This window comes from Rousettus aegyptiacus, unplaced genomic scaffold, assembly GCF_014176215.1.
Source record: "Rousettus aegyptiacus isolate mRouAeg1 unplaced genomic scaffold, mRouAeg1.p scaffold_m13_p_14, whole genome shotgun sequence".
Taxonomy (NCBI): Eukaryota; Metazoa; Chordata; class Mammalia; order Chiroptera; family Pteropodidae; genus Rousettus; species Rousettus aegyptiacus.
Window position 1 is genome coordinate 50,123,300 of NW_023416289.1, and position 26,798 is coordinate 50,150,097.

Genomic DNA, 26,798 nt, shown 5'->3' on the forward strand with positions numbered 1-26,798 from the left:
AAAATGACAATGACAACAGCTCCATGCAGAGGGACGTCGACCCCTGTGGAAGGCTGCACTTTCAATGACGCTCGGGGTACGTACTTCAAATCTTGTTAGCAACAGAGGGACTTCTCCACGAGAGATCCAAACTCTTTGCACCCATTTTATTATTCAAATTCTGTGCTCCGGCCTTTCTAAAACACCATGAACAGGTTTTCTTTACTGTGTGGTAATAAATAAACCATTCTGTAGAGATAACTTCTAACCCGATTTCTTCTATAATACGGGGATTTTCACCAATATTTATTCAACAAATCTTCGTCGAGCTTACCCTTTGTTAACTGGTGGAGTTTTGTTCAACTTTCTCAATATTGAGGCTCTGAATGGTAGGGTGACAGATGCTTTCTACTGAGTAGAGGAAGCTTTAATATTCTTTTCTGTTTAATATATAAATACACTAAACATCCAAGTATCCTTGAAAATATTAAAGGTACTGCGCAATGAGGCCAAATAAAGCACTTATTCCTTATCCTGAGTTACTGTCCACTGAAGAGAGGTCATCAATCTCTGGCCTTCAGGTCGAACCCAGTCCATTCATTTCTGTACAGACTGACAACTAAAAGTGATCTTTATGGACTTAAATGGTTGGAGAAAAGAAAAAAGGAGGAGGAAAATATTTTGTGTCCTGTGAAAACTACATAAAATTCAACTTAAAAGGTCTATCGTTAAAGATGTGATAGAGTAAGTTTGGCAAACTCTGAGCTCAGCAACGTTCAGCAGGTTTATTTACTGCAAAACATCCCCCAAAATGATGATGCGTGCATGCCATAAATACTTAAGAAGGTGCTGGGACTGGCATCATCCTGTACATTTAAGTACACATTGGCCTCTAAGTTAAGGGGTAACGTTGCACTGAATAACCTCCAAAAACACTGCTGGGGTATTTGCCGAAGTTACAAGGCTTAGTGTTTAAATCCTCGAAAGATAGGGCTCTAAGGGTCTCTTGGAGTTGTCCGACCTTCTTCCCCAGACAAGCCCTCATTATGGCACATCCCAGACAGCACAATGGGACGCCGTGGCTCTATGTGAGCCTAGGAAAGAAATATCGGGTATCTTGGCTCCCGGACCCAGGGTTTGGCATGACAAACCAGGAGCTTTCAAGAGACGAGTGGGTCCTAAAGAAAGCGGTATCAGTCGACTCCTTTTTCAAACTGGAAAAGTCAGTAAAAAATGGCATCTCAGATGATTGTGATTCAAAATAAGAATGTAAACGTGAGATGTGCAATTCGAGATGTGCCTCCAGGACCTGCTGACTCCTCCGTGCCCTTGGTGCCACTGTCACCCCTCCCCACCTCCACACTCCTGACTCCTCCACTGTGCCCTTGGTGCCACTGTCACCCCTCCCCACCTCCACACTCAATACCTCAGCGTCTGGGTGGGGCCACATGGGCCCGTCGCCCTGCCTGCACTCCCCAACACCCGACACCACGTGCACCTCAGGGCCTCAGGTGATGGACCCCGTGTCCCGGGCAACCATCCCTGAGCCCTCCCCCTCACGATACCTTCACGGAATCACTGCATTTTCTGCCTCCACGAGACCGACCTCAGGATGGGAGAGACTTGAATCCGGGTCACCTGACCTAAAGCTGGAGGTCGCCCTACTGTCACATGACAGACAGCCACCGTCTGCCACTGAAGAGCTCTGAAGTGGTGGGCAGTTTTTCTTAATCTTCCTGCACCTGGCTTTCCTCCTCCCTAAAATGACACCTCCTCGCGGGATCCTCTGAGAACGAACCCCGGCGTTCCATAAGAAACACCTGGTGCAGGAGCCATCCTCCCTGGGAGTGGATCTTCCTGTGGCGGGTAAATCACAGGTCTGAACTAGGACCCGCTTCGATGTCGGCAAGTACGATCCCCAAAGACGGAGGGGTTGAGAGGGCCGTGACGGGGACACACACGGTGTCCCGACCTGTCCCATCTCCTCGGCTTTCACACGCGGGAGCCGGGAGAAGGGGCGTCACGGCTGTGGAACTGTCAAGAATCCCACGGAAAGGACGAAGACTCCGGGGAAGAACTTTGAAAACAACGAGGAACCGTATCAACTGCCGACACATTCCACAGCGGAAAGCAAAGGAGGTCAAAACTGCTGCTCCCTTGGCTTCACTTCATAAGCTATCATTTTTATTTTCCTAATTTAAAAAAAGAAAAAAAAAAGGGCTTTTGAACATCCCCTCCCTATGTAAATTCAGAGCCCGGGCCACGGCAAACCACAGAAGCAGAAATATTTATCTTCTCCAAGAGGGTTTGGCAGGCGTTCCTCGGAGGATCTCAAATACGGCTATGCTCATCTCTCCTCTCACTGTCAACAAGCAAGCATCCCAAACCACAAGAGACAGTGGTCATAAAAGGATGAACTGGAAGCTGAGCTATGTTGCGGTTTTGCTCGAAAATCGAGGGAAAGAGCTGCCGGAAGGGGAGGGAGGAAACTGTAAACTTCACACTGGACAGCCAGGGATGGGCCAGAAGCTGCCAATAGGGTGCATTATGTGGGGAGATTGCCCAGAGACCACAGAGGGAGCGGGGGGTGGGAGGTGGCCGCTTGGGCCAGCAAACAGGTGCCGTGGGCTCCATCCTCCATGCTGGGGGCAGAGGAGGGGCATCCTGCAGGAGGAGATGGTGTATTAGCTTCCCTCAGTGAACAAGCAGAGGAAGATGCCAGCGGCGAGGTCAGGAGGGGCTGGCAGAAAAGGCAGGGCTGGAATGAATCCGCGGCCTGACTCGGCCGTAGCTTACACCGTGCTGCCCTTCCCCAGTGCGTGAAATAAATAGTATCTCAGACCTTGAAAGGGACAGAGGTGAGCAGCAGCTTGCGGTGGGCGAAGACAGCCAACAGGTCAGTGTGGCCGCAACACTCCGTCCAAGGCAAAGCGAGGACGAGGTTGGGGATGGGGCTGGAAGCCGGGCAGGGAAATACCCTGCTCCGTCTGGTTGGCCGGTGACCGAGTGTGACTCTCTGGGTGATGGGGGAACATCGGAATAATGCTGAACGCTGGAGAGAACCAGACTGGTAGCCCAGCTAGCCCACTCTGGTGCTGTGCAGAGGGTGGGTTTGTGAGAGCCAACTGGGTTGCAGATTCAAAGAGTGCTGTAGGTGTCCTGGTCCCCAGCTTTAGGGCCTGGCGAGGACAGGGGTAGGAACAGACAGCAGCACCTGGGACTGAGCTCGACTTTGGTGGCTTCACCTGGCGCAACTTAGTAGTTAATCACGCATAAGGGAAGTCTGAGGAAGAGGCAAGAATGACCCCAAGCTTCTAGTCCAGGGGACAGGACAGCAACCCCACCCACCGGGAACAAACATGGAGAATCAGCAACTGTTATCTAGTAGGGCCTGGTGGGAGGCATCCTTCCAGACTGAGAAGGCCACAGTCTTCCTCACGTGACAAATGCACACGACTCCCTTCCCCTTCGGGCATCCCGAACCCTGTCTTCCCAGGGGTCCCTTGCCTTGCAGATCCACAGGAGGTCAGAGCTGGGAGGGGCTCCAGCAGCACTAGGCCTAGCTCCCGCTCCGTACGGTTGGCCGTTCTAGGATATTGACTGACTTGTCTGGAATCCTCACTCTTTTTTTAATATGCTTAAGACTGTCCCAGCTTCAAGTGAAAACCAATGGCAGCCAAATACACTTCTTGCTCAGCTTTCTGTGAGATCTGAATACTGTTGGCTACACCACTCCTGTGACCTTCTGCTCCCTAGGTCTTTACAAAAGACAGTCAGTCTCCTGGGGTCCGTCTGCCCCTTCCTCAGCTCAAGACTCCTCTTCCTCCATCATCCATTCCTTCCGACTCCCTTCTTCCTCCGAATCTCCAAACTTCTGTCGCGAGCCCAACACTCTCCTCTCTTCAGTTGGTGACAGATCACTCACAGCGTCTGGGCCTGACAGTGGTCCATGTGAAGGAGTCCATGTCCTCAGCGTGACTACCAGCGCTCCTGGCCCACATCGCCAGGGCACGGTGCCCTCCCACAGAGAGAAGTAATTAATCCATGTTCCCCTGGGGCTCACTGCTGGGCTGGACCACAGGTAAAGGGGACACAGAAAAGAGCAAAATGAGGTTGGGGAGGGGTCTAGAATACCACCGCGTGGAGACTGTTGGAAAGGCTGAGAACGATGCCCTTAAGAAAACAGCATCCCCAGGACCTGGCTTCCTCCAAATTTGTAAAAACCTGTCGACATGGGATGGGGCATAGGTGTGGTTTTTCTCTGTTTCAGAAAGCGGGAATTTGAAGGAGGTGTATTTCGGCTCGACGGGAGAAAAATCTGGCAAAGAACTCGGGTTGTTCAACGCAAGAGTGAGAGCTGGCATGCCTGGCGGTAAACTCTGCCCACGGCCGAAGGTGGGGGAGAAGTCCCCGTCTGAGAGGGATGAGCAGCCACATCACCCGTGAGGCCCCCTTCCCTCTGACACTCCGGGATCTGCTCTCCTGGTAAACGCCCCGTCGACACCACAGACTTGACGTGTCTGACATGGAATCCCCGTCCTGTCCAACTGCCTGGTTCATCACTGGTGCCGTCAACTGGTCCTCTGTCCTCCAGGATGCGCGTCCCTACACACCTCTGCCTCCGGAATGTGTCTGTGAGGTGCTCTCGAGTCTGACTTTCCAGTGATACCATTTCAATACTGACTTGCCAAGTCACACGTGGATGGGAGTTGTTGTGTTTCTGAGTTGCAGGAAGCCCTGAATTTCAACCTGCTCAGTTTACGGGTTAAGAAGAATGAGACGCAGAAAAACGAAAGACTTGTCTAAGGTCTCGTAGTTACAAGTGCTGGTTCTCGGCTCCAAAAACCGTGTTCTTTCCACTGCCTGACACCATAGCAGCTCTGTGACTTTTCCTTGTAATCCCTTGGGTCACCTTGTACATGTCAACCTCACTGGTTGTGCAGAGACCAGCCCCGACTTAACCTCGGAAGGACTGGTTTACCTGTATCATCCCGGGATGGTCCTTGGTCAAACAATGTGTGTTAACCTAGATCCAGGAATTATCCCCAAACTCTTTAACTGTAAACAGACCACTGGGTCTGCCTTGAGTTAGATAACGTCGTTCTTCTGGGTGCTTCTCACAGATACTGCCAAAGTAGGACCGCCGAATTGTGAAATAAAGAATTCTAGCCAGGTCAGGCTCTCTAGAGTCGGCGAATCCAGGTCATTTGGATTTGAAATGTATCGCTGTGCTCCAATGAGCACGAAAACTACATATGTCATGTTAACGAGCTGTGCCCTGATCGCCCCCGGAAAAGGCCCTGGACTTACGTTGGTTCTTCTGTTGCTCTTCTCGTCTCTTCCAGTTCTTGTGCTTGTTTCAGCCAAGGTAATTTAGCTTCCACTGGACCTTTTTCTAAGGAAAAAGGAACACGAACAACAAGGTTAAGTACTGTTCATCGTTAAGGAGCTGGATACATGAGTGTTCATCAGAGATTTCTGTCAACAAAGAGGTCATGTTTCTCAGACACGGGCTGAGTCCTTTGGCATGGTACATTAAGGGGCTTCTGGATTGAACCAAAAATTTATCTTGTGTACTTTTTTTTTGCATGAATACATTATCAAAAAATGATCCCACGGCATAGTCGAATATATCCTCCAAGTTAACACAAAACACTTTTTATAAATCAACGCCAACCTCTTGTTGGCATATTAAAGTTCTTACTTCAACTGTATCAGCTTGCTTTCCTTTGCCATAAACCCTTTTTGCCCACCGAATTAAGAATTTAAGGGAGAAAAGCGAGTGAGAGCGGGGTTTCGAACACTGGGAGGCAGAGAGTGTGTGCTCTGCTTTACTCCAATGCTCCCCGTCGCCGTGATGGTTGTGCAAGTGCGTGTCCGTCACAGGGACCTGCACGGCAAGCTGCTGCCCTTCCTGTCCTCCTAAGACGTGAAGGAAGAACCGATCTAGTCACAGGCTGAGAAAAAGCGATTTGGGGCTGCTTCAGGGAAATCACAGACACTAACGAGATGGCTACGGAAACGCCATCGAGCGCAGACGGAGAGAGAAAAACTTCACCAGTGAAGGGACGTCATCGGTCCCTGTGCTCTGCATGGCGACCTGTGTGACCTTTCTGGAGGACAGAGGTCGCCAAATAAACACTTGTTGGCTCCTTGGCCCTGACAGGTGGGAATAATCTTTCTCCCATCTCCACAAAGGAACCACGTGTCATAAAGGTTGGCAATACCTCACTAATGTATATGGAAATACGTAAACACGGCTAGAGAGGAACTTCCTACCCATGAATGCTACCCATTCCGGCTCATTCATGTGGAACAAATGGGAACTACAAAAGACATGCTAAACATATCCACAGATCTAGACTGGGGACTGAAAGGGTTCATTCGCTCCATGGCAGGCCATGGGACCCCTGATGAAGACGATAGCGCCCCTCCCTCATGAAGCTCACACCCCCATGGAAGAAATGTATACAACACTAGGGGACCGAGCAGAATGGGCAGCGTGGGGGCGTTTTCCAGCTCCTCCTTCTCTTCCTTCCCCTCCTTTTCTCTTTCCCCTCACCCTCCTCTTCTTTTTTTCTTCAAGGCGGAAGGGGCATCGAATTATTTTATGTGCACCAAGAAACGTTAGTATAAGCCTAGACAGAAAAGGACCACTCTCGCTGGACTGAATCAACAAGGCTCTGTTTTCCCTCCAGATCAGTTGATCCCAGAGGTCCATCTCCTCTGTCTAGGTGGATGGGTCTCCTGGAATCTGCCAGGAAGACCATGTTTGTAAGATACTTAGTAAGTCGGAATATAAACGGCGTGATATTGGAAGAAGAGCTGGGAAACACCACCTGATTTAACTTTAACCACAAACCCACCTTTCGGTTTATAACACGGGACGGGAATGATACACTCTTCTTTGATGTGTAGCTTCAGTTGCGGGTTGCAGCCGCCAACGTGCTGTCCACGATGGTTGATACACAGCACGACCCGGTAACGCAGCCCTCGGCCACAAGTCACTGTGCACTTCGAAGGGGACAAGAGAAGCCAGTGAAATTCTTGCTCACCAAGAGATCCATAAAGGTAACAGAGCCTCACGCAAAGGAGGAGCCACTGACCTACACGAATGTTAAACACAAAAGATGAGGTCACGGCGCAAGAAAAAAAAGCGAAACGCCCGGAAATCTTTCTGCTCAAATATGAAAGAACCTGACTGATAGGCATTTTCTCAAATTTGAATAAAAATCAACATGACATTATTCAAAACAGTTCGTGAGGATGAAAGAAACTTTTCTAAAATATCAATAAAAAAAAATCAAATTTTGATCAACCACTTTGGAGGATTACCTTCCTCTTCTGTCTGTACAAATCCATCTTGCCAAACTAGTGTGATATGAAGAGGCTGCCAAAGAATATTCAGCCAAAAGTAAAAAAATAAAAAAACAAAAAAACCTCTAGACATTATCAGGCAAGTAAAACTAATAAAAACGTGATGCTGTTTTTTTCCTGAATTTTTATGAAACCTGTGCTGTATTTTGTTCTTGCTTATGAATGGAGTGTTGTCATGTGACATCTAGCATGTCTTTTCAATTTAGCTACATGTTAGTGAGTATATGTGTGTGTTTAGTTTTTTTAATTAGACTTAATTTTTTAGGTTTTTAGGTTTACAGGATAATTGAGCAGAGAGGACAGAGTTCCCACATGCCCTCTCACCCCGTACACAGCTCTCCCTGTTAGTAACATCTGGCTTGAGTGTGGCGTGGTTGTTACAATCCATGAACCAACGCGAACACGGCAGCATCGACTTAAGTCCAGAGATCACGTCTGGGTTGTTGTCAACTTCCAAACATCTGTAATTTCTTGCCATTTCTTTTCTAGTTCTAAATGAACATTCATTCAGATACCCAACATTTGTGTTTTGCATTCTTTTATCTTAAAGGGTCACCTCCCAGATGTATAAACTTTAGGCCCCACCAATCAACTCCTGAGAGGAGCTGAGAGTCCTAGGGCATCTGTGACAGAACAGCCACTGTCCCGCAGATGTGACCTCCCTAATCCTCCCCACACACCTGCATGTCAGTAGCTTCATTCTCACTTAACAGGCGAGCAGATAGAGAGCCCACCATCTAAGAACCTTGCTCGAGGTCACACAGTGGGATGCCATACGAGGGTCTCCTGCCAACAAAACTGTGAGTGGGTTTTGCTCCTACTTCATAAGCACAAAGATTCTTTCCTGAGTCCGTGATGCCATCTGCATTGTCAAAGGCAGGATTTAGAGGACACAGGAGGCCTTTTCCAGCATACCTGCATCTCCAGGAAAGGCTGGATATCAGGTAACCTCTCTGATTCCATCAGGCCACTCACAACTACTACAAAAAATACTGCAAAAATTGAGTGAGGTCTGAACTTAGACCCTATGTCTCTGAAACTGATTCACCTACCCCAAATTTATCCACTTGAAATGCATGGAATCTTAGGGGGGGGTGGGTGTTGGCTGGGAGAGAAAACGATATGACTATAAGGTATGACTCTACTAGAACTGGCCATTCCTAAAGACTCTTGTTTCCTGCAAGACTACTGTCCTCCCTCCGAGAAGCTGCACGCTCACCCTGAAGACGCCATCAGCGTGCACGTATCCAGAACTCCTCTTCGGAGCTAAATAGATCCGTAATGACAGCGACTCTTGTCACCCAGAATGAATTTGATGTTTGGAAAGAAAAGATGAAAAGTATGAAGCGCCGAGGAAGTACACAAGATGGGTTGGTTCCCGACGCTCTGTTTTGATGTCATAAGTGGACATGGTGATGATATGGACGGGTCAGGGGTGGTATAATGGCTTCGATGCCAACACAAAACATATGGGCGAAGCTTAGAAGAGCTGAAAACAAGCTCGGCGGGTTGTGAAGTAATGTCAATTTTTGACGACAGGTCATGGTGTGATTTTTGACACATAACTCAGTAGTTCAAAGAATGGAATGACCTTGCTCTAATAAAATCTTTCCGCCTCGGTCTACTTATTTACATGAATAACCTTTCCTAATGTGTACATGCAAAACAAAACAAGAAATCCACAGTAAAATTAAGAATAAGATTATGGCTGAACCTATCTCCTATTCTAGTAGTGAACTATTTCAGATGAAACTCTACTTTCTACGTGGAATCAGGATTTACCAAAGCCTGAAATATATTTATGTTGTCTCGACTGTGTACTAAAATTAAATATAACTTCATCCAGGGGAACATTGTTAATATTTAGAGCCTTATGACCAAAGGAATTTAAAATAATTCTAACCACTACTACACATTTTCTTAGAGAAAAGCAGAATAGTGTAAGCAATGAAAGACTTTAGAGCATAAAAGCACATTATATTAGGACAAATTTCTGTGAAGAAAGTGCATTGAAAATATGAGTCCAATGGGAAAAAAACACAAAATATCCAAATTCTTTAGGAAGAGCTTGTCCGTATGTTTTTTAAATGAAAGATGGCAACATGGCATTTACATCTGACTGGACGCATTTTTTAAAAAATGCTGTAACACATTATTTTAAATGTCAGCATTCATAACATAATAGAAATGATCTTTTTGATGTTCTTTTAATTTAAACTTGTGATTTAAAAAAAGTTTGTAGATGTCAACCGAAATACACATGAAGAAATATATAACTTTCCAACCATCTCTTCAGGGGCATGTGAACAAAAAAAGAACCAACGACATAGCAAATATTCATTACTATCTGCGCTGTGATTAACAGTGGCCCGTGGTCCCGCCTCACCTGAGACCAGTCCATGGCGATCCACTTGGGGCAGTCAAAGAGATTGCATGGCTGCATGACCTTGGGTTTGGGCGCGTACATGCACTTCCACTCCTCCACCTGCAGAATCTCCCCGTGCATGGACTCCTCCACGCACACGAAGCTCCGCTTCTGAATGCCGCCTCCACAGGACGCCGAGCACGCCGTCCAGGGGTTATGTTCCCAGCTCGAAAGCAAATACATAAAAACACATTATTCACTTGTGGCTGGCGGGTTTGTTTCCAGCTTGTAAGAAGGGCCATGGTGGTGGCCAAGCTCAAGGAGCCAGGGGCATGGAAATGAAGCCTGCAGTCCTGATGTCCACACGCCAACTACAGGCACAGGTGTCTAACGCCCTTGTCACCTTCCACAGGGCCACTGTGAGAACCAAATTATTTAAAATACAGAGTGTGAAAGCAGCTGTAAGCTGTCTCTACACCATAAAACACCAAAGGCCAGTATTACTAGGGAATCACAGAAAGGACCTCATGAGTCATCTAGGCAGGAAGGGGGGTCCAAATTTCTGATCACTTGTGATGCTTGAGCTCCCTCCTCGGCATCCCTCACCTAAGACCCTCTCGACACCCCCGGTGATGGCAAACATTGCTATCAGAGGCAGCTTACCCCATCTAATGATTATGGGCCTGAAGTCTGTTTTGCTTCAGCTCTCTCTCTAAAGGGTCAGCCATCCATTCTCCTACATTTTAACTACAGCTACACATCCTACTGTCCCTTGCAAACAACTTGGAGTCAATTACAAAAAGTAAAGGCATCACTCACCGAGGAAGAGGCTGGAAGTGGTCATAGGGCATGATCTCTTTGAATCCATCACTACAAATGAAATCATTGTGATACTATCATTTCTAAATCAATGAGCACATCTATTAATTTGACTAATATAGACTTGACATCCCAAAACACAGATCTCTTTCGAATGGAAAACTATGCAAAGTGCTATGAACCATTCACCCAAAATTCAGCCATCATCTCCTTAATTTCCAGAAACATCTCTGACATATACCATCCTCAGTTTGATAACAAAAATATAGGAAAGGCAACTAGCGGCACACATTAATCAAAGGAAAAAGTTCTCTTAATTTAGCTCAATCTCGTCATTCCTTTTATTCACCTAAAAAGATTATTATTTTGATAAAATATACAGATAATATGAACACTGTTATATAGGTGGGACCTTCAGAAAAGTATTTTTTTTTTTCAGAGACTCTGTCCTTTGAAAAGGTCTCTATTAATAATCATGGGACTACAGGAAATGGGCAGTTCAGTGGCAGGAAATGAAACCCACTGAGAATGCTTCCTTCTCCACTTGCACACCTCCATGAGAGCCAACCGGACGAGGCCTGGGGGATTCTGGGACTGGATACTGTGTTGTTGTTTTAAGATACTGTAGCAAAGCCAGGAAACCTCCCCAGGTGCTCTAAGTCAGCAGGTGCTACATTATGCAACAGGAGGGTTTATGTACCACCTTTATCCTCTGGAATGAAAACTTGTGACTTCCTTGCACAATGCATAGCTATCCTGAATTTAATGTGAACACTCTGGGAGTCCAAACATGGTCATGGGTGACTGAAAAGCTAAAAAGGCAAGTTCAAGATATTTGGGACTGGCACCATGGCGCCTGGAGGAAGAGATCTTTAATACCATAGATGCTGGAGATGCTCAGAGAGGTTCACAAGAAAGGGTTAAATATGGCGGAAACACAGCTCACAGCAAGAGAGAGCTTGGAGCAGAGGAGCCTAACTCCCACCGACCACGGTGAGTGATGCCAGCACCGGCACCCACCACCAGTGCTGTGGAAGGGGTCGCTCGGCAAGGAGCGAGCCATGTCGGTTACAGCCGACCTGTCTCTTTCCGGAGAATGAGGACGGCGGGCATCGATGCTACCTGGAGGGGCAGGGGTCCATGCTGCACTCTCTCAGCTTGGGCTTGGGCTTCACATTCTCGGGGTAGTAGTGGCAGTAGTGGTCAGGGACCACCCTCTTCAGGCGGATATCCACACACTCTGCTGAATTGAGCTGATAACCTGATGTGGGAGAAAGGAGACGGCTGAGTGTGGCACCTGCTTCGGTTTCACCTGGCAAAGTTATCCTTCGTCACACACATTTTTTAAAAATTATTCTTCTTTAAGAAACGGGGCGGTTCTCAATCCTGGCTGTATAACTGAACTGCTGGGGGACTTTTAATTTACATGGATGCCCAGATCCCCTCACAGTACAATGAACTCAGAAACAGGGTGGCTGGATCCAGGGATCGGTTTTGTTGTTGTTTTTCTAAGACTCTCGGGTTCTTCTGAGATGACTAAAAGATTGCCGAGTTCATAGACTTGAACTGACTATGGTGGTCTCAGAACTTATAACTAAGAAGTTATACTGGAGCCCTTTGAACAATGCTTGGACCTGTGTGCAGAAGGCTAGTTATTCTTTGTCCTGACTTCATTGTCACATCTCACTGTCATCACGGCACTGTGCAAGGCTCCCCTCCTGTTTCCTTGTATTTCCTCTTCTTCTCCCCTCCTCACTCCTTTGCCCACCCCCCCCCCCAGAGAACCTACTGAGTGTTTACATGCCCGTGTAATGTTGTTTTGTGTGTATATCTGTTTTAACTAAAAAAGTGACGCCATCTTTTAAATCTTGTTGTGTTTTCTACTTTTCTGACTCAAGATTGCATTTTTGAGAGCCATGATGCTCTGGGCTATTGCTTCTTGTCTGCTGCCTAGTACTCCACTGCTTATAGAAACCACAGGTCACTGTTTCTCTGTTCTGGGTGCCTCCAACACCAATTAACTTCTCTCTCTAATTGGGGATTAAGCACTGTCTATACAGGGAAGAACAGAATCCATCCCCCTGTATCTCCCACTGCCTCACAAGCCTTTGAAGGGCAAGAAATGAAGACTTATTCCTAGCTCTATTCAATTCAGTTTGTACCAACTCTGTGGAGAACGAGCATTCCACATGGATGAGCGCTATAAATTAAAAAAAATAAATAGCTCACAAAGGGACAGTTCCATTTCCTGAAAGAGCTAATTCCAGGTTTGCTGTCACCACAGAAGCGGCATGTTAAGTTTTCCTCTTTTTTTAAGGTAATTTTTCAAAACCAGAATGAGCTCTTCGGGGATGGCGAGGGGGGAAGCCCAACATTGAGTTCTCAGTCTCAGCCAATCAGTCTAAAGATCTAAAAATACACTCAAAGTCCTGATTGCCGAGAGGAATCTGATTTTACAAACCACTAGACAGTTTTCTACGAGTCGTGGCTTGGATGGGACCTGAGCATGGAAGGACAGACCAGTAGGCATTAAAAAAAAAAGCAAGGTCGAAACCACAGGAACAAAAATCCAAATGGAGTCAATACGATGTTGCTCAGGTGCCAATCTCTGCCAGAAAGCCTACAATCTCAGATGGCAAGGGCAGTCTGGTGCCTTCTGCAGGCTGGCCACAAGTGTCCCGCACAGACGATTTCAGACAAGACCAGGAAAATCCATCCGAGTGCCTTGGAGGCTGGCAAGCTCGTTTTTCTCAATTATCCAAAACAAAAAACTGCAAAATGCCATTTACACAAATCGTGTAGATTTGATGACTAAGATAATTAAATTTTCATAACGCTTTCTTTGTGGGTTTTATATGCGTGTTTTTATTCCCCACAAACAAAATCGGAATGAGACTCTAGCTCCTGGAATCAGAGAAAATTCTCTATTCTAAATGGAAACATACTTCTGGAAGGAGACGCAGCACATCCGGGGGTTTATAATGTGAGGAGAGACAGTTAATTTTCCTCCTTAATTTTACGGCAGTAGAGATAACTAAAAGGGAAAGGAATAAGGCAGACTGCCTTCCCGTATCGTGAGCAAAGGTACTGGAAGTCTGCCAGTGTGCAGCAAAGGGTGGGCTGTAGGGGCCCCCCCAAAAAGCAGCCTCGGGTTCCCCTCACGTTCTCACGATCACTGCTGTCTTCGGTGCATGGTCTTGCTGATAGGTGCTCCCATTTGCGGTGCCAGCCGGACCGACTGTGTGTCCTTGGGTGCCCAAGGAAGAGACAGATCTACTCTCCTCTCAAGAATGTCACCAACCGAACCAACTGAGCTGAATCCCATTATAAATGCCCCATCCCACAGTGCAGGTTCTCTTTTATCTTGTGAGTCCAAACGGGAATGTCTTTCTGAAGAACTGAGTGTGAGAGCCAGGGGATAAGTTAAAAAGAAAGAGATGTTTGTTTTTCTGCTGAGTAAGAATTCACCAAAAAAAAAAAAAAAAAGTCCCACCCTCCCTGAGGTTATAATTTGGGGGTCCATGAAAGACTTGTCTTCCCCAGAGCTGTGGCCTGCATAGGTCTAAGGAAGGGGGTGGGTTGAGCTTCTGGATATAAAATACACATGAAGAAATCCACTGGTATCTCTCACTCTAAGCCAGGTATGGACCTCGTAACTTCCCATGACGATGCCAGGATCAGGGACAGCCAAGAGTCATTTTTGACAAAATCAGGTTTAGATTCTGACACAGCAGATTATCCCCAAGTGCTCACTAATCGCCAGGCACTGTTCTGTGCTCCTTGGCACAGTTCTTCATCTTGTCCCCCAACAGTGCCACAAGGGGGATCATTCTATTTGACCCATGAGAAGATGAAGGCTCAAGAGGCTCAGAGACGCCTTAGAGCAAATTCGTGGCAAATCCAAAAAGTGGATTGAGACCCTCCAACTCCAGCTCTGCTGCTGTCCGATGGTGCCGCATCGCTTCTGGGTGTGGACGCTGGCATGCACGGTCTGGAAAACTGGACTGGCCAAAGAGCTGAGGTCTGGCTTCAGAGAGACTAGTTGGCTTTACCCAGATCTCAACTGCAAGCTGTGTTTTACCTCAATCAACTTTAAGAGAGGTCAAATATTTTTAAGACTTCCCCTTAGAGTCTGCTGCACAGTCAGTGACTCCAAGATCTGAAAGCGTGCTTGCCTCAGGACGATGCGTACGGTGTTCGATTAAACATGTTGCCCCTTCAGTTGGAAACAAGCGTCATTTGAGAGATGGCGAGAACTGGCAGGGACCTTAAGGTGATCCACCCCACTGTTTAGTTTCCATCGTGATTACCTTTGTGATTGCGTTCTGTTTATGGAAAGAGATATCGGTTGCCCATCTAAGGCAGTAAGATGATTTTTGTAAATGTGTTTAACTAAATTTTTAAAAAGATCCACTTAACGGAAAAACTTCAAGTCAATAATAGTGCGGGGGTAACACAGATATGGCAAAAATAGTGGAGTGAGTATGACAACAGATGATACGCAAAGACACTGCTCTACAGAGAGATGATTCTTCCAATCGGGTGCACCATAGTCTGCTGGGGGGCCTGCTGGACCACTCAGTTCAATGGTCTGTGAACACCCTGAACCAAGCGAAGGGCAAGCAGGACCTTCCTGTTACAGTAATTAGCTTCCTTTCTCTTTTTGCTAAATTTATACTCCTTACACTCTGAGGAAAGACAGGGTGGAAATCTAAGGGTTAGAGCCAACAAATGTATGAACTTGATCAGCAGGGGCACGTCACTTGGTCTCTCCGTTTCTCAAATTTTCCACAGAAAAATTGAAATGATACGTGCTTTAAGGACAATCAAGAAAAGAAATGCAAGAACGCCTGCAAAACATGTTTCCCGATTTTTGCTGAAAGTAAAGGGCGTTTTGCAAATGCAGTTTTCTCAATTATCTTTAAGAATAAAGGCCAGGGCACATTCGTAAACACCATTGCATTCCAGGCCGCCGAGTGAGACCCCCGTGCGATTACACAGCTCCACACTCATTTTAAAGTCAGCTTCACAAGTGCAAATGTGTCCTTTCTAAACCTGAGCTCTAAACATCTGTGAACAGAGTCTGAGCCTCACCTCCTCCACACGTCACAGTGCAGGGGAAGAAGTCGGTCTGTCTCCACTGATGGCTGATGGGCTGGTAAAAGAAGAACTGGACCGTGCTGTCCTTGGCTGCGGTGTACCTGGTCTGGACAGACAGAACTGTGTTAACACCTCTGAGCATACAATGAGCTCACGCTTCTCACACCTCCCATAACAAGGCGAATACACTTCACCTATGCAGACAACCACACATCTGTCACGACCAACCACCGTACGTGAAGATGCCAAGACTTTTAAGATATGATAGCGTTTCCGTTAGATTTGTCACAAGTGGGTGCTCAGGAGACCTACAGCCAATCTCCTAGAAGTCATTTTTTCCAGATGATTCCATGCCCGTGAATGAGTTCACAAAAAAATGTAGGTGGACTTCCTTTTTTTATTTATTTAACATGTTTTTTCTTCCTGAGATATTTGATTATAATGTGCACAAGAGCACGGATGAAGGCTTAATCCGAGTTTGCTTACAACACGGCACATAAATAAATTCTTACGTATTTAGCAGTAACATCTTTAAGCAGACCCTCCTGAAAAAATCCTTCTGAAAGCTCAACTACAGACACGCGAATGCACACCCATACCTGGTGTTTACACGCGAGCATTCTAGGACCTAAGCGAAAGGGAGAAGGGACAGTGCTGAGACAATCCCACAAACGGCAGACCGAGGCGCCTTCACTTCCGGGTTATTCGACTCAAGCAGCAGTTTCTCTCCCTACTTTTTTTCTACCCTAGCGATTAAAGAGAGAAGTAAACTGAGGAGAAGTCCCAGAATGCAACACAAAAAGAGACACAGCAGGAAAACAGTTAAGCTCATGGAGGAAAGATCCCAAAAGGCAAGCACTGTGTGGAGTTCAAGAGGGAGATGGCAGAATATGAAGAGGCAAGATTCGATCACATTTTGCCGGAATTTTCCTAGACCTTAGGAAAGACAGGAGTCCTCGGTTTACAAATAGTCATCAAGTTCTGAGCAGACATTTAAAAAATACGACGAGGATAAAGAACATTCTTCAAAGTTTTCAGAAAGAAAAAAAAAATATGTACAAAAGAATAAGAATTAGATTGGCATCGGATTTCTCATAGGCAATATCGAATACAAGAAAACAAATCCATACTTTCAGAGGGACGAGGGACAACGGTATTTCATCTAGAACTCCATCGCCAAATCGCTAACCAGTAATCAGTTATCAATTTATAAATCTACAAGAAATCTGTGATCCAATTATCAATCAGGTATCAGTGACATGAAGACATTTCCAGATGCAAAGTGACTAAAACTTTACCACTCAGAGACCCTCACTGGAAAAAGAAAAAAGAAAGAGAAAAGAAAAACCTACCCAAGAATATATTGAGAAAGAACATGTATAAATGTAGAAAAGAGTAGTGAGATGTAAAGAACAATAATGATGAAATAGGTGAGCAAAGCTTATACGTAAACCTAATTAAGGGTTAGCTGAAAAATAACATTTGACCGATTTAATTATAAAATGGTATAAAAATTCCAGCCACGAGATGTTTGTGGCGTGTGGGAGGGGCGGGGCTATGGTGAGGAGAGGGGTTGCAGCAGTCACAGGGGCAGAGAGTGAGCATAAGTGAGTGTTGCTTCTGACGATGTTGGAACAGCTGTTTCTGATGCACCCTCCCGGGAGCATAAGCATGACGAATGCCGCTTGAAATATTTTGAATACTGCATCCGAAGGCCTCAGAGAGCTACTATATGAGTGAGCTGTGCAGGGCCCAGACTCCAGACACAAAGAAAGCTCAGGCAGGTGAGCATAACACCTGGCGCCACCTTTCCACTCAAGTCATTTTCCATTTTTCAAGAGGCAACCGAATGGCTGAGCGCGGCTGAGCAGCTCAGCAGACCCTTCGCCAGACTCGAGCAGCCACGGGAGCAAAGACTGGTGTTCCCAGCCTGCCGAGGTAAGGCGTGTTGGTCAACACCCCAGGCTCCTAGCTGGGACCCCGGAAAACTGTATCCTGGGAATAATGAGAGTGACCTGGAAATAGATCAGTTTTCAATGAGAATGAAGCTCAGGTTCAAATTATTTTAATCCCCCCTTGAATGAAGGTGATCGTCTCCTAACCTGTCTTCCAGAAGCAAAATTAATCCAGTCTCAAGTCATATCTATCATCTTTCGACTACTATATATGGCAAAACTTAAAAGTAACTACCTACACACACAGAAAAAGACAAAAGTTAGCAACAACCACAAAAAGTGGAAAATCAGACATTTTAAACAAAATGACAGGAAATCCAGGTATGGGCATTTGCCAATAGAAACTTTAAAAAGTAAGTATGTTGCCACCACCTTGTGGCCTCGGCTTCATGCTTCGTTTCCCTGGTCGGGGGCCATGGTCAAAAATGTGTTAGCACGTGGCTTTTGCCTCAGGTTCTGCTGTTCAGATCATCTTGGCTAAGATACTACAGCTAAAATGTTCGAGAAATCAAATAAGTTGGAGAATTTCACCAGAAATTTTTTAAAAACTATAATAAAAATGCACCATAACTCTATAAATCAAAAGCACCACCTCAGTGGATAGATTTAACTGTAGGTTAGCCTGGGGTTCGGCAAAACTATTCTCAAAGAACTGGACACTGAGCATGAGTTCTCAGGCCCCACTGACCCGTTTGTAGTTATTTACCTCTGCTGGCGTTGGGCACAGGAAGCCAGAAACATGCCAGTACGAATGGGTAGTCGTGTTCCAATAAAACTCCACTTTCAAAAACAAGTGGGTGGCTTGCTGGCCACAGTCTGCTGACTCGTAGATTACACACACTGAACAAAGAATTAGCAACCTAATTTAAAGGAAGTAGAAATGAGACATGTGGGAGAAAGATATCACTGTAGTCCCGGGAAAAGAGAACGCAGAGAATGGAATAGCGGCCATAATCGACGAGGTAATAAAGGAGTATCTTCCAAAACTGATGATGGATAGGAGATAAAGCCATAGAGTCATGAAACTCCGTGGACCTCAAGGAGAAGGCCAATTTGATGAAAACCTAAAACAAAGAGAAAACACTTTAAAGCAGACAAAGCAAAAAGACACATTGCCTTCTAAGGAACAAAAGTAAGAATGGTGGCTGACTTCCCAACAGAATATATGGAAGCCAGAAGACAATGGAGCAAGATCTTCAAAATGCTGCAAGAAAATACTTCCATAAAGGTGAAAAATAAGCCAAGTCATTAGAAAAGGTGGCAATTCTAAAGGCGAATGCACCTAACACCATAGCCTCAAAATAGATAATTCAGAAACCAATGGGAATAAAACGGTTAGACAAGTGTACAGTCACAGTGGTAGCCTGCCCTTCTCTCTCGTGGTCACTATAGTTTTAGGTGGGGAACTGTCCAGTCTCTCAGCTGTCCTCTCCTTCAGAATGACCTCCGCTGTGGCAGTTTCTGGCCTGGGACCCCACAGAGGCGGGGAGAAAAGGTGGCCTTGGATCCATGCGTGAAGGGTCTCATCCTGTCCTAGGGCCCACAGCTGTCCCTTGTCCCGCTGGTCACTGGCAGGGCCATGGGGAGCTTCAGTGCCAGTAAACTCGGCTGTGCTCTTCCCTGGCTGTGGGGTTGGTGGAAATTCGGATTCAGCTGTGACGAAACGCGTCATGACACGAAGGCCAGTATCATTCTGAGCTGGCTTCCCTGAGTTGTTGCAGACAGAGGTGAACGCCCTATGAGGCTCTGTCCCCTGGAGATTCGGAATGAAACGTAGAGCAAACGCTTCTTTTCTGCTTCTGGTTTTGCAACCTGCTCGATGTGCTGCCCTGCTCTGGGGAGTGAGTGCCCTCATCACCCGTGTCTCACCGCTTCTCTTCCTCCACCGTGTACCTCGTCTTTACTGTTACCCACAATCCCCCAAGGCAGAGGGAGCCAATGGTCCACATCTAGGCGGAACTCACACTACAGGGGACGTGCATCCTGTCTAGGGAGCAGCCTCTCTGTATCATAGAAGAAACACCTTGATTTAGTGCCCCAAGCCTGGCCCTTGAAATGCCATGGGAACTAAATCAACTTACAAAAACCTTCTCTTTCTCCATGAGCCTGACTCTCAAGATGAATGTCTTTAAACAAAACAAAACAAAAACCCTACTTTAATAATCAGAAGTTGAACATTAATGCTCACTCTTTGCATTCTTGCTAAAAACAGCCCAATCACCAACCCCTGCCTTCAAATCCCCATGGCAGAAATCCCCAGGGCAGAGAGCTCCATCCACTGAGAAGGGGATGGTCAAGTGCACAGAATGGCAAGGGAGGGGCATAAACGAACATTTACAAAAGTTTATGACCCCTGCTTGATTAGGAAAACGGTTTTATAACAGTGGTAAGAAAATGAATTCAAATTCAACCAGCTTACTTGGCCACGTCAAAATAATTCTCAAAATTCATGGCATAAATTTTTATATAAAACTTTTTTTTATATGTGTGTACAAAGTTGCACATATAATTTAGCTATGAATTCTGGTGACCACTAGAACAGTATCTGAACTACTTTAACCAAGACATTTCCCTCAACAGACCACATTATAGCAAAAGTATGTGATATCTCAAAAGTTTCCACCTTTGAGGTAAATGGCAAACACTTAAGACGAGATGGAATTCTCATCAAGAGGCATGATGAAACAGGTAAATTTTCTTCTTCATTGGGAATTATTATGGGTTGAATTGTGTTCCCTAGAGGAAAAAATATATATATGTTTCAGTCCTAACCCCCAGAACCTCGCAATGTGATCTTATATTGAAATAGGGTCTTTGCAGATCTAGTCAAGTTAAGATGAGGTTATCAGGGTGGTCCCTAATCCAATATGATTTGTTTTCCTATTAAAAAGGGAAATTTGGACACAGGGGCAGAGGGAAAGTGATATAAAGACAAATGGATAATGTCTGAGGCTACAAGAAGCTAGGAGAGGGGCATGAAACAGATTCTCCCTCATAGACCTCAGAAGGGACTATCTTGCCCACACCTCAATTCTGAAATTCTAACCTTCATAAATGTGAGACATAAAAGCCTGTTGTCTAAGCCACCCAGTTCATGGTGCTTTGTTACAGCACCCTCAGAATCTAATGCTGGCACTGTGTCTAAAAACTGCGTCTTGCTGTGTTTTGAAATACTGGTGAATATATAAATATATAAATTCAGCCACCGTCTGCACCGCATTGCAAGGCTGCAACCTGTTATTTGAAAGAAAGGAAAGTGGGCCATTTCATATCTCCTTGTTTATGAATAAGTCAGAATTCCCCTGAAAGAAAAGAGACTCTATACAGGTAGAGAACACAGGTATATCTAGAACTTACATAGCTGAAAATGACTGGAAAAAGCAATCAGAAAACACTGTCCTACAAAAATGCAAAATATCTAAATGGGAGAAAGATGATAGACAACTGGCATAGAAAGGAAGATTTCAGAGCACGAGGAAAAGACTTTTTCTGCCTGAAGATGGACATATTATCTTTTAAAAGAGAGGAAAAGTCACTAGCAATTGTTAAAAATAGTTAACCATAGAAAGAGACGTCTTTATCAAAGCCGCTTATTAGATTATTCTCATAGGCATATAGTTAAAAAGCTGATCTTCACAAACATCTACTTACACATGTAAACGTTCAGCAAATTCTCACAAACTCAATAGTGCCAACCCTACGATCCAATCAGCAAAGCAGTGCCAATTACCTGATCGAGACTCTCTACTGCTACCTGGTGGCAACACACACACACACACACTCTAGAAGCTAAATGAGACCTCAGGGGCTCAAATCCAAAATACTGACTTGGCAGTGCTGTGACAAAGGTCATCCACGAGAACCAGAGCATCCAGGAAAACAAGGATATGGAGTGAGAAACCCGCAGGTAAGAAGGAAAAGCCCGACGTTCAAGAATGATTCGATCATGACAACATAGCTTCTTAAGGGATAGAAAAAAGAAACTTTGGTCTCACTCGAGCAGCAGCAAGTGGCTAAACTTCAGAATCGGAGAAACAATAACCACAAAATAGCCTAACGACACCCCACTGACGTCTTCACAGCTAACGCTCTACGTAGGAACGTAGCACTTTTCACAGCTCATTTATCGACAGCCCATGGAATGAGGTGTATTCTCTGAACCGTGTGATGGGGGAAGGGGGCGCCTCGAGACATCTCAGTGCACCCACGATGGAGCCCAATGAGCACTGAGCAAGCGGGGCGGGTCCTCATGCCCTCACCCCCGCCAGGTTCCACCAGCTCTGCCATTTTTAAGACCCGCTGCTCCTGAGACATGGGGATGGGAAGATACGCAGTGGAACAACACATAGCTGTCCTCGCGTGCATGTTCGACCTGCCAAAGTACAGCCATGCCCTCGGTACAGCCTGGGAGAAATGACGGTGTTCCAGGTGGTGGGGAGGGGAGCCCACGAAAGAGGGTGCTTCCTAGAAACCCCCGTCGTTTGGACTTGAACGTCTGGGAAAAGCCACATCAGAGCCACTCGTGATTCATCACAGTGCCTCCCCTTCTCCCAGACTCTCACGCGGCAAGCACGCCGCGTCCGCGGAAGGCGAGGGCTGCGGGCATGAACACGAGGCTCTGCCCGCGTGCGCGTCACACGGGGCTGTGTGCAGCGCCCTCTTCGATAAATACGTAGATACATATTTTAAAACCTCTTCAGCCAAGAGAGATCAAAAGCTTTCCCAAAGCTGAAGGCAAAGACCAGAACCGTTGATTAAATTGGGGGGAACCCGAACTCAGAGGCTGGGAAACAGAAGACAGAATCCTGACGCGGACGGCAGCGACAGGCTGCCGCAGGTGTTCAGTCACAGGTGAGTGTACGACTCGGCCGGAAGACACAAGACCACTTTTGATTAGGCAGGTGATATGCACCTGGACTCTTGAAGAATTACTTTAAGTCTACAGCCATGCCACCCTGAACAAGCCTGATCCCATCTGATCTTGGAAGCTAAGCAGGGTCGGGCCTGGTTAGTACTTGGATGAGAGACCACCTAAGAAGACCAGGTGCTGTAGGTGTAAAAAATTTAAAAAAAAAAAGTAAGGAATCGTAAAAAATAAAAAAAAAATAAGGAATAAAAAAAATAAGGTCCTCGCCACCTGTGAGGTCAACCAAGGGTTGCCTCGCCTAAAAAGAATAAATAAAAATAAATAAATAAAATAAATAGAATTACTTTAAGTATTAGAATATTTTAAGTAAAACTAAGCTCAATTCCCCAAAGCATCTATCCCCTCTAAAATAGCCATTTCTTGAGTATCTTCAGTGTATCCTTCCAAATCTTAAAAAAAAAAGTATCCACACAGGTACACATTTACGTGTGCGCATATGTGCACACGTGCATGTATATGCACAATTGTGGAAATACATAGTTTATGTGTATGCATGTTTGTGTTCATGGTGTCGACAAAGAGTGTATATACTACAACCAAATGATGTCCTGGAATGTTAACCTTTGGCTCTTTCTCTTATCCCATCATTATATTTATGTCTCCTACCCCGTCGGAGATCTTAGAATCAATTTGAGAAGCATACAGATACTCTAGGAAAGAAATTAAAGAGAATTGTTTTTAAAGTGTGTGTGTGTGCGCGCATGCATGTGTATAGGACTTGAGAATCAAATGGGAAACCCTAAATGGAGTAATATAACTTAGGCATGACAATGGGCTAGAAAGAAGGACAGAAAGAAAGCGAAATGGCAAGCACTGGTCCCCAAAAGCCTTTCGCAGCGCTGCTGTCAAAAAAAGGTCTTTAAATGTCTCCAAATGGCAGCCGACACTTACGCCTTTAAGATCAGGGACCTGCGAGGGGGTGGTGGGGACCCAGGCAAACGGGAGCGCGTGCTCTAGTGCCAAGGGCGGCTGTTACCAGCAGCCCAGTGCAGATCTTCCCATTTCCAAGAAGCAGCAGAAATCACCTGGCATTTGTACGGCGAGACCTCTTGACTTTTGGGGGCTGGCCGTTTAAAATCCAAAGTTTCACAACAAGAACACAGTGCGGGCCAACGCCCGGCTGGTCATGCCGCAGGCCACATGTGCAGCACGGGATGGCGGTCTGCAACTCGCGGATAACTCCACGGGTTCTTCTCTGCTGGCATGATCAACATCACAACGAAGTGGGCCATGGTCCTTTTGAAAGTTTGGGGTCTTTTCATAGGTAAAGACAGCCTTCGCAATTAGGACTACTTTCTTTCTCTTTTTTTTTCCATTTTGGAGTGAGTTTATGAAAAGGGATAGGACAACCTCCCGCCCCTGTACCCTTGCCTTTTTCTTTTCATTTCTTAGGTATTTTTGGTTTTATCAGGAAAATTTCGTGTTGGGTCACATTAGCTACTACGTTGCAGATCCTCTGAGGGAGGATATAAAGATGTTTCTAATTTACCCAGAGAGGGAACACAACAGGCTCACAGTTACAGGGAAAAAGAATTATTGTGAAGGCACCTTGTGACAGGGGCTCTGACGAGTGCCCACCATGAGTCACTGTCTGGGGGAACAGAAAGGAGGATAAGGAACCAATGGTGGTCTCCTCTGCTCTCCTCCAAGAGCACAGAACTGGTTTAGGACTTTGGAGCACTTACCCACTGAGCACTTCACCAAACTCCATCGAGAGGTTGCAAATACGAAAACAATCTTTGCCCCATCAAAGTGACTGACGTTTGTTTCTTAGCTAACGAGGTCTTAGAGCAGAAACCTGAGACAGATGGACGAGTAATTTTGGAATCGAAGCCAGGATGGAAACGGTCACGGTACACCCTCCGTGCAAAAACACTCATCGGTGACTTCCTGCTGGACACACGGTTTTTAAAGTTTTAGAAGGATCACCCTACCTTGAAGATGAAATCAGCCAGGAGAGGTCCTGGGATCTTAACGGTTTGCCTCTCCGAGCCCCTCTGGAATTCGACTGTCGTGTTTTCCACAACGAAAACTCCGGAGCTGTTAAAGCTGTGTTCTCCTTTGTTTCCTTGAAGAGTTTTCGATTCGATAACTAGAATTTAAAGATAAAACTTGGATGAGAGAACTGTCTTCTTTCGAGCTACCACTGACACGACAGCATCACGCGACGATTTGGTAATTGTACCTCTGGCGAAAGGATCACCACGGTTAAATCTCATAAGCGTCCATCACCCCATGAACTCACAATTTTTTTCTGGTGCTGAGAACTTACAAGAGTTTCTTTCTTTGCTACTTTCAAATGCACAATATGGTACTGTTAACCGAAGTCCCCATGCTGTATATTCCATGCCCAGGACTTACATTAAAATGGTAAGTTTGTACCTTTCAGCACCCTTGACCTGCTCTGTTCACCTCCCCACCCCAACTTCGGCCACCACCCACCTGTTCTAAATGTGAGAACCACTCTAAAATCGGTTTTCATTTCGGAAAGATGTTTTACTACACAGATAGCCTCAGATATCGGTCCAGTATCAACATATCTGCTCAGTTTATAAACCTTGATTCATATCGGTGAAATAAACATGGAAGCTTTTCGATTGACCATGTCAAGGAGCTAACAAGATGCTAAGTCCAGTGAGGTCTCTTCAGCTCTTTGGAGCCACTTCTACCATAAGGGGAAGGAGAATATGTCTCTTTCTTTATAGACATATGTTTTTATGAGATAGCTATTAGTCAAAGTAAAGCTATGTTACTCCTTTCCTCACCCATTCAGAAGCTCTTAGTCCTTTATTTAGACAAAACCACAATGAATCTTGAATATTTTTTAAACCTTTTATTTTGAAATAATGACAGATTCACAGGAAATTGCAAAAATAGCAGAGAGGTCCTGTGTATCTTTCACCCAGTTTTACCCAATGGGTGCGTCTCACGTAACCATGGCACCGTATCAATACCAGGTATCCTGGGCCCTACAGGCCTAGCCACGCGTCACTACAATCGCAGTCACCACCGTCACCACACTACTTTCCTGTCACCATCCAGACCGTCCCCGTGGACGCTACCCCGTTCTTTGCATTTGCTTTCACGCCAACGGAAGCGCTTTCACACGCTCTACAGAAAAATGATCGCCGGTCGCTTCCCCCAAGTAGCATTTCTCCTTTATTTACATTTCTTTCTTTCCCCCTTTCTTTTTCTCTTTCATTTTGTAAATGTCACCGTGCTTGGTGGGCCTGGTGAGAGTGAGCGAGGCAGTCAGCTCAGGCCTCAGCTCCTTCCCCGGCTCACTGCCCGGGATTCTCACTGCCACGCTTCCAAAGTGAAGAGCCAGGGGCAGATGACGCCCTGGGTCCTGTCCGCCAATGCAGCCTGCTCTTGAGTCACTGGTTCTCAGAGGTTCGTTATCCAACTCAAACACAGGACACGACAGAACCCGAACTCCACGTGGCCGCGAACTTAAAAATGGGAAGCTGATAAAACACGGCCAGCACACGGCCCGGCGTTCGACACAGCAATCTCCACGCCACTGTGCTTCTGGCGCTGTCCGTCTGCAGGAATGCACACGCCCAGGACAGACGGCGTAACCGGCACCGGAGACAGCTCCCATTATCCCTGGCAGGCAGGCTGGGGAATTTTCTGGGAAGATTCAAAGGTTGGACATGAGCTCCTCAATCTGCAGGAGTCATTAGCGGTCAAAGAATAACGCTGGCTACTCCCAGACACACAAAACCCCAACCACTTTGGCGCTGGAATCCACCACCACAGTAGGCTTTTGGAAAGTGTCAGATTAAATTCATTTCCTAGTTCCGATGAAGATATAAAACTGAGTGTCATAAAGTGAGTTGTCAGTAAAAATGAGATGGGAAACTGGAGATAGTAAGAAGGCACCCCCCCCCCAAAAAAAGTGGATGAATTAGCCCTCTCAAGTAACGGAGGGAAAACAGCGAGCATTCAGGAAAGTATCAAAAACACAGAACAAAGCGGGCCAAAATCCATCCTCGGGGAAGGCAGGCAAAGCACCAAGTTTCTAGGCTGGACTGGAGCAGCATGCAGTGGATTCCGCGGCTGTGTGACTGCCTGACTGTCACGCTAACCCTCCGGGTCGTGGCTCGCCAAGTTCCATCCGACGTGGCGCTCTTGCGTGGTGTGTGTGTGTGGGGGGGAGGGGGGTCAGAATCAGGCAGGAAGGAATGACCGGTACGACACCCCTCCTCAAAGCCGAAGGCCGGCGCCGCCGCTAAGTTTTCTTTGGTGTTTTGCTTTCCGGTGCCGCGTCCGC

The 26,798-nt window shown here is 46.1% G+C and overlaps 1 protein-coding gene and 1 pseudogene across 8 annotated transcripts in view; one reads left to right on the top strand and one right to left on the bottom strand.

Annotated features, from left to right (window-relative positions):
• ADAMTSL3 (ADAMTS like 3) overlaps positions 1 to 26,798 on the bottom strand; it is a 174,298-nt gene that overhangs the window by 54,164 nt on the left and 93,336 nt on the right. For all 8 annotated transcript variants that reach the window (XM_016135354.2, XM_016135356.2, XM_016135358.2 and 5 more), the window contains 7 exons: positions 24,457 to 24,614; positions 15,635 to 15,746; positions 11,663 to 11,801; positions 10,541 to 10,591; positions 9,743 to 9,947; positions 6,846 to 6,993; positions 5,290 to 5,374 (listed from right to left, as the gene is read on the bottom strand). In XM_016135354.2, the coding sequence (XP_015990840.2) occupies positions 5,290 to 5,374; positions 6,846 to 6,993; positions 9,743 to 9,947; positions 10,541 to 10,591; positions 11,663 to 11,801; positions 15,635 to 15,746; positions 24,457 to 24,614 (898 nt within the window). The remainder of the gene's footprint in view (positions 1 to 5,289; positions 5,375 to 6,845; positions 6,994 to 9,742; positions 9,948 to 10,540; positions 10,592 to 11,662; positions 11,802 to 15,634; positions 15,747 to 24,456; positions 24,615 to 26,798) is intronic.
• LOC118611931 lies at positions 22,533 to 22,651 on the top strand (annotated as a pseudogene).